The sequence below is a fragment of the Panicum virgatum genome, chromosome 1K, assembly GCF_016808335.1.
Source record: "Panicum virgatum strain AP13 chromosome 1K, P.virgatum_v5, whole genome shotgun sequence".
NCBI classification, from domain to species: domain Eukaryota; kingdom Viridiplantae; phylum Streptophyta; class Magnoliopsida; order Poales; family Poaceae; genus Panicum; species Panicum virgatum.
Genome location: NC_053136.1, coordinates 6,362,216 through 6,369,945, shown reverse-complemented (window position 1 = coordinate 6,369,945; position 7,730 = coordinate 6,362,216). Strand labels below are relative to the sequence as shown.

The 7,730-nt window shown below is 46.6% G+C and overlaps 2 protein-coding genes across 2 annotated transcripts; both read right to left on the bottom strand.

Moving 5' to 3' along the window:
• Positions 1 to 1,226: 1,226 nt before the first annotated feature.
• LOC120673265 lies at positions 1,227 to 2,640 on the bottom strand. The gene is made up of 2 exons (XM_039954064.1): positions 1,764 to 2,640; positions 1,227 to 1,482 (listed from the first exon to the last, which is right to left on the bottom strand). Exons 1-2 carry the CDS (start codon positions 2,545 to 2,547, stop codon positions 1,460 to 1,462), a joined length of 807 nt encoding a protein of 268 aa, XP_039809998.1. The 5' UTR covers positions 2,548 to 2,640; the 3' UTR covers positions 1,227 to 1,459.
• Positions 2,641 to 3,200: 560 nt separating this feature from the next.
• On the bottom strand, positions 3,201 to 7,452 carry LOC120673191 (probable N-acetyltransferase HLS1). The gene is made up of 3 exons (XM_039953963.1): positions 7,053 to 7,452; positions 6,776 to 6,939; positions 3,201 to 6,593 (listed from the first exon to the last, which is right to left on the bottom strand). Exons 1-3 carry the CDS (start codon positions 7,347 to 7,349, stop codon positions 5,750 to 5,752), a joined length of 1,305 nt encoding a protein of 434 aa, XP_039809897.1. The 5' UTR covers positions 7,350 to 7,452; the 3' UTR covers positions 3,201 to 5,749.
• Positions 7,453 to 7,730: the final 278 nt, after the last annotated feature.

The following is a 7,730-nucleotide window of genomic DNA, read 5'->3' as shown; positions in this document are numbered from 1 at the left end:
ACCTTGGCCGAGGCACTCCTGCATTAATCCGTGTAGATTTTCGCAATGCAATGGGCAAGTCATCTGATAAAGGATGATCAAGCTCAACTTCCGGTGATGAAGGCACATTAATTATCTCCTGGGTACTGTCATGTATTGGAGGTGGTGGTGCCACCTCTGTTGCCTCTGCCGGAGATCTATACTCCCTTCTTGTATATACCTTTGAAAAATATCTATCATGTTGCCTCCCATCTTCAAAGTTCCTATCTTGAGAAGAGATTGATTCATTATTAACCCCTTCCACTCTCCTTTCCTGAGAAGCTGAAGTACTTATCACTCATTCTATTTTCGATTGTTTCTCAACTGAGTCACTCTGAACATTCTTACTCTCCCCCTCACGAGTAACTTCATCCACACTAGGAGATTCAAGTATAGAAAATAGATCACTCAGGATCTGATCTTTCTCCATAAAAAGGAATTGATTCTCTAAAAGTGACATCCATACTCACAAACATACGATGTTCAGATGGGCTCCAACATTTATATCCTTTTTGCCCACATGAGTACCCAACAAATATACATTTGATAGCTTGGGGATCCAATTTCCCTACAGAAGGTCTGTGATCCCTCACAAAGCAAGTGCATCCAAAAACTTTTGGTGCAACAATAAATTCATTTTTCCCGAAGAGCATTTCACATGGAGTTTTCATACCAAGCACTCTTGATGGCATGCGGTTAATAAGATGAGTCGCGGTCATAACCGCTTCACTCCATAAGAACTTAGGTACATTCATTGTGTACATGAGTGACCTGGTCACCTCTAGTAGATGGCGATTCTTTCTTTCTGCTGCTCCATTTTGTGGGGGTGTATCAGGACAAGATGTCTGGTGTAATATCCTTTCTTTAGAAAGAAAGGTTCTAAATTCATTATTCAAATATTCTGTCCCATTATCAGTTCTAATAATTTGAACATGAGTATTGAACTGATTCCTTACACATGCATAGAAGTCCTTAAAACAATTTAATACCTCACTTTTGTGCTTCATAAGATATAACCATGTGAAACGGGAATAACAATCAATGAAGGTAACAAAATATTTCATTCCACTCACTGAAACAACAGGAGAAGTCCACACATCTGAGTGGATCAACATGAAAGGATTCACACTCCGTAGTCCTCTACTCACGTAGGAGGCTCTCGTGTGTTTCCCAAATTCACAAGCATCACATACTAATTTTCAGTTTGTCTACCTTGCACATTTCATCATGAAACATTCTACTCATAACATCAAAAGATATATGCCCCAACCAACAGTGCAAAAGCATTACCTTCGCCTCCTCTTCACTAGCTACTGTTGTGAGAGCCAGACATATTGCTTCATCGGTCTTCCTTCTATCAAGAAACCAGAGTCCATTATGTCGCACTCCAGTCCCAAGTCTCTTTCTAGTCTTCCTTTCCCGAATTAGACAATTTTCACGATCAAGGGAAACCCGACAGTCCATCTGATCAACTAATGAACTTATTGAGACCAAATTAACTGGAAAGGAAGGAACATATAACACTGATGATAATGTTATGGATGGAGTGCATTTCACCGTGCCAACCCCTCTGATGGGTTGGGATGTTCCATCGGCGGTTTGAATTGTCTCTTTATAAGAATGTGGATACGGTATATATGATGCAAATTCATTTGGCGTGCCCGTGACATGTTTGGATGCACCCGAATCTAATATCCAACTCGAATTAAGTTTTTTTGTGGTTACCAAAGCATTGTTCCTCATACCTGAATCAGAATGAACAAGATTGGCAATATTACCAAATGAGGTTGACACTGCTCCTTGATCATCATATTTTGAGTTACTCTTGTTCTCTCTTAGCTTCTTCAACTCTTCTAACTCTGCAACTGGAATTGTGACCAAATCTGATGCAGTTTCCTCAGGCATAGCAAAGTTAGCTCTATAGCCTCTCCTTCCCCCACGGTATCCACCTCCCCTCGATGTACCTCTATCACTACCTCTCCCCCTTCCACGATGAGACCTTTGTGGCTGAGGGCAAATACGACTCAGATGACCTCTCTCACCACAATTATAGTATATTCTGGTTTCATGTGATTCTGCCACCACAAACGCTGGCTGAGGCGGAGATGGAGCATTCCCTTTCATTACTTTCAGCCTACTCTCTTCTTGTGCCATAGCAGCTATGGCTTCCTCCAGGCTAGGAAGACTAGATTGATGAAACATAGCAGCACGCCTTCCCTCAAATTCTGATCTTAATCCTCTCAAAAACTGAAGAACTCTCCTTTTTTCCACATACTTCTTCACCCATGCCACACATTCTGGGTGTGGTAACTCAATAGGCTCGTAGTGATCTAGATCAGCCCATAATCGCTTCAACTCAGCAACATAAGCCATTAGAGGCAATTCTCCCTGTTTCAGATGATAGATTCTATCTTCTGTTTCTGCCATTAACATAACATTCCCACTGCCTGAGTACATTTTTGATACAGCTTCCCATATTCCAGAAGCACTAGGAAGTGTATCTACTGATCCCGCAATTGTTGGGGACATAGAAGTTAACAGCCATGCAGACACTAAAGAATTTATAGCATCCCAAGATTTCCATTCATTACTTGATTTATCCTCTGGCTCAGCTACTTTCCCATTAACTGTAGTCTTCAAGCTTTTTTGCTTTCAACAACAACAATGCTCTCCTGGACCAAGCTAAATAATTCTTTATACCTTCCAACCTGATATCAATTGGCATAAGCTCTAACTTCTGGAATGCATCCATTTGTGGTAAGGCTTCTTTGCTTGTAGATGGGGTTTCAGCTTTCTTTTCTGTAAGCAGTTCCACCAGCTTCCCAAGAACCTGCTCAATGCCCTGATTGTCCCCCATTGCTCAGCTGCAACCTGCTAGCACCAAAGCAACTAGAAATGCAGAAACGACACAGGCCCCTTCTACTTCCTTCCCACGCAGGGACCTAGAGCTAGCTCTTCCACCAGCAGATTTAAGAACCAGCTAGACACGAGTTGCTCCTGCCTCTACACAACACCCTTGAGTAGCCGCACCACCAACCTGAACCGCTGCCTGCTGCTTTGCTCCGGCGCCGTGCCTCCCCAGTCCCCAGGCCGCGTCGCCGGGTTCCGCTTGGCTCCACCCGCTGGCTAGAATCGCCGCTGCAGCGCCTCGAACGGCTCTGACACCATGTAGAGTCGAGTGGTTTGGGGAAATTTCTGGAGCCACACATCACGATCCCTCTCTGTTCCTTCCCATATATTTGTGTACCTTTTACAATTTAGTCCTTCCAAGATTACACAATTACACACACTCTCTTATACACATACATCAACAGATTTCCTCTTTAGCTGATTTGTCATATTATTGGGAAATCAATAAGAAGGAATGAGATCAATCCAGTTTCCACCAAGTTTCTTCCTCCAAGTCCAACAAGTTCACCTCCTTCAGCTGTTGCCATCCAGCTCTCCTCACTGCTCAGCATTGTGTGTGTCTTTCTTGTTATCTAAGGGTCATAGGTTCATAGCACATTGTTTTGAAAGTGTTATTTGTTTATGAATTGGACCTTTGTTTTGAAAGTGTTATTTGTTTATGAATTGGACCTTTCTATTATTTAATGCTTACTGGACATGATATTTGGACAGGGGAGTCAGAACTGGTATAGTCTTGCTAGTGCTCCTAAGTAATCGGTTATAAAGTGGACCAAAATAAACATCTTGTGACTTTTGAGTGTCTTTATTCTCTTGAATCTCACTCCTCCAAAAAAATGCATATGCCGAACCTGATGTCTGGTCTCAGTGATTCGAAATGCATTTGTAGTTTGTGATTTCAGATATTAGCATCTAACAGAAATGGAGTGAAAAAAAATAAAGTTTTGTGTTTAGTTTTCTCCAGTAAATTGCATTAATATCTATGCCAATTGGAGTGTGTGAAATAAAGTTTCCAATTGCAGAATACTTTTCACCAACTGATATTTGTTTGGCTTTAGCTTTTCTTTATTCTTTTGTTCTTTCTAGCCTTGGTAATTTATTACTAGCCATTTGCTTTCTCTTTTATTTTGGTGCATTCCCTCGTTCCTGTAAGGTGACCTAAAGCAGACTGTTCTTATTTATTTGTTCCTTTTATAAGAAGTTCTATTCTGTTTTGCTTTAAGTGGTTCACTAACTGATTGGACTGATATTTTGCTTATCCCTGTCCAATTGCAGTCCTTGTTAGATATAGTTGCATAGTGTCATGTAAGCAGATTGGACCAATTATGCATATTCTTGTCAACATTACAGTGTTTATTAGATCTAGGAGTGTCGTATGAGGACGAATTCATATGTTTATTCCCAATCTGCATACGACAGCCAACAAAAATATGCTTGTCTTTAATTTGTGGCCTCCTATCTACTGAAGCTCTTTAGACCAAGGCAACTGCAAAGAATGTTCTGTGAATAGTTGAAAAAACATACAGCAGATTTGACATAAACAATCACGTTTTTTCTTGGTGCATGTAGAATATTTTGTGTTTATGCTTGAACAATGAACTGCCTATGGTTGCCTGTAAGTTGGCATTGATATGCTGCATGTCATTCTAATCATCCCAGTGAGGCATTGACATGTGGCTGCATTTACTCTAGGGCATTGCATTCCAGAATCACATTCCTAACTGCTATATTGTTGTCCAGTGTCACTTGCAAGTTGCAAACTTATTGCAGTCATATTTAACTTTGCTCTCATGGTACAGATTAATCCCTTTCTACCAAAACTAATATCTTTCTTGTCTCTTGCTTTGCAGTTCTTTTGTATGGTCTGTGCAAATGGGGTTAGAGAAGTGATTGTTAGATAGCAATGGCCAACTGTCCATGTTTCCTTTTCAGATTTTGGAAAACCAAAGCATACAGCGCCTTAGTTTATATTTCAAGTAGGGCCTGGCCAGTGGCCTCTGGAAGATATGCACTGCCTGCAGTTGGGTATAAAGGAATTGAGTATTGGAGTCCCTTTATATGCTATCTGGGGTTGGTTACAACATTATCTCGAAATTGGCACTTTCCTTTTGTGAGCTGCACTGAACTGAACCCATCAAGTTGCTGCGTGGAAGCTTTTTTGTTTTCAAGATTCAAAGATTTGATCAAGGGTAGGTTGCAGAAACAAGAGCTTTACCAGAATATTCAGCAAGTAGAAGACATACTGTGGTTTAAGCTAGATCAATTGGTCACTGATGTGGACTGTATGAATTCTTCATGACAACATCTGATTGTAATTGTTTTCTTCAAACCAAGGACCCCAGGTGGTTAGAGTAGGTTGCTGATGATCTGCTCCTGTAATCCTTATCAATGAATGCAGGCAAGTTGCAGTCATCTTCAGTCCCTGCTGCTGTTAGTTCATTGTAAATCTTAAACCAATAAATTTTGTCGCACTGAATTTCCATTGAATACTGTGCTAAAATAATCACCTATGGTTTACGGCTATACAAGGGACCCAATTGAAGCATATTCTGCTCTGACTCTTCTATGCATCTTTGAGAGATGGATGGCCATTTCACCTGAAAATGACCACCAATCGCTCTTCAGAAGTACAGACTTTGAGAGGTACAGCTGATTAAGGTCTGTTGCTACTCTAATTTGTACTTGGGGGGGTACAGTCTGCTAAATGCAATGCAATTTTTGCATTGAGTTGCAGCATCATGTCCACGTATGTATGATGTATCTACATGATCGTAAAACGAAAATTTTAAAAAAAATTCAAAACTTGTTTACATTGCGCCAACATTCAGAACTCCCGTGGATCCACGAACAGGACTCCTGGGGCCAGTGACGTCGTCCAGTCGTCCTCGGTGTCGTCGCCGGCGGTGGCGCGGAGCTTCTTGATGCACCAGACGTCCTCGTCGCAGGAGAACTTGGTCCAGTGCGGCACGACGGCCGCGGCCGGGTCGTCGGGCCCGAGGTCGGCCGCCAGGACGGCGCACGCCGGGTTCTTGCGGGCGACGTTGTGCGCGTGGCGGCAGAGCGAGCGGAGGAGCGCCGGACCCTCCGGCCCGGACATGCGGAGGCCGTACATGAGGTAGGCGCCGAAGGGCCGGAAGATGTCGGGCACGGAGGGCACCTGCAGCCACGGCGCGTGGCGGTCGAGCGCGCGCGCCGCGGCGAGCGACGCGCGGAGGAGCGCCGGCGCGCCGCCGACGCGGAGGCGGAGGGAGCGCGTGGCGTCCCAGACGCTGAGCAGCGCGAGCGACGGCGGCCGCGCGGGGTCCTCGGGCCCGCCGCGCTCGACGGTGAGGTAGGTGCCGAGCGTGAGCTTGTGGTGGAGCAGCGCGGGGAGGTCGGCGGGGAGGAACTCGGCGGCGGAGGGCGGGAGCAGCGCGGCGTAGGCGGCCGCGGCGAGCGGCGGGGGCAGGCGCACGACGCGGTGCTCGCGCGGGACGCGCGCCCGGTGCCGGTGCACGGGGTGGCCGAGGAGCACCGGCCGCCGGAACGGCGCGTAGGCGAAGCGGCCGGCGAAGAGCGCGAGCGACGCCGCGTTCGACGCGGTGGTGGCCATGGTGGCGTACGCCGCGCCGCGCGCCGCGCACCACGACTCGGCGCGCCGGACCAGCTCCGTCGCGACCCCGAGGCGCCTGAGGGACAAGAGGGCTTGTCAGTGCACTGTCCCCACGTGGTGGTTGCTCGCAAGCATTGCTCTCTCTCTCTCTCTCTCTCTCTCTCTCTCTCTCTCTCGGCGCAATGTGTCAGCACCTGATGATTGCTGCTGTACGCTACTAGTAATTAACTCGGGTTAATCGTCTGGTTCTTTAATCACCTGTGAGAGGGGGACACCCTGAGTCCAAGGAGGCATGCCACCTTGACGAACTGCGGCTGCTTCGAGCTGTTCAAGCTTTGCTTCTTCTTCTTGCCGCGGCTCACCATCCTGGTGCACGCCTTGATCACTCCGACCACCTCGTCTTCCTCCCCGTACTCAGCAACCTGCACAGAGGCGCACTCCATGAGCATCGCTGTCATGCATGGGCAAGGTCAAGCTGAAGCGTCAATTGCGGCTGCTGGGTGCGCGCTGTGGCTCAGTATAGTGAAATTATTACCAGCATGACGTGGTCCGGCGCATGGCGCACCCGGGCAAACGGGTCGCCGATCTGCTCGACGTAGAGCGACATGCCTCTCTTCTTCTTCTTCTTCGTCTTGCCGCTCCTCCTCTTCTTCTTCTCCGCGCCGCCGTCATGGTCGTCGGCGGCGGGGTCATCAGAGCCTTGGTCGCCGGAGAGGCCGACCTGGCACAGGCGCTCGAGCTCCTCCACTGCCCGGAGGTCCCTCGTCACGTCAAACTCCCTCACTCTTATCATCGTCTTCTCCATTGGCTCTGCCTCGTCCACCACTCCCATGCCTCTCTAACACTTTATTGCTATCTCTAGGTGATCTCTCTGATCTGCTTCTCTGTGAGACTGTGACCAAGCAAGTAGAGCTACAAGCTTCTTGAAAGCTCTTGTTGAGTTCTAGCTGCTGCTTCTTCTCATCACTCGGGAGGGAAGGAACGGGGCATTTATACACGTAGGTAGGAGAGAGAGAGAGAGAGAGAGAGAGAGAGAGAGAGAGAGAGAGAGAGAGAGAGAGAGAGAGAGAGAGAGAGAGAGAGAGGTTTGTGGGGGTCAGGGAGAAAATAATAGTAATCAAAATGGATGATATGCGAGGGGACATAGAAAAACAAGGGTGCCTTTGTATAATCGATTTGTGAGCTTGATTTGATCATTAGGAGGGGGATTAAC

Bases quoted from the DNA above. Each gene is read 5' to 3' on its own strand.
- LOC120673191 (XM_039953963.1), bottom strand. From the start codon at position 7,349: ATGGGAGTGGTGGACGAGGCAGAGCCAATGGAGAAGACGATGATAAGA. The intron at 6,940-7,052 runs GTAATAATTTCA...GCCTCTGTGCAG, and splicing joins CGCCGGACCACGTCATGCTG to GTTGCTGAGTACGGGGAGGA. The intron at 6,594-6,775 runs GTGATTAAAGAA...CTTGTCCCTCAG, and splicing joins AGGGTGTCCCCCTCTCACAG to GCGCCTCGGGGTCGCGACGG.
- LOC120673265 (XM_039954064.1), bottom strand. From the start codon at position 2,547: ATGTCCCCAACAATTGCGGGATCAGTAGATACACTTCCTAGTGCTTCT. The intron at 1,483-1,763 runs GTATGAGGAACA...TTAGTTGATCAG, and splicing joins TCTTGTTCATTCTGATTCAG to ATGGACTGTCGGGTTTCCCT.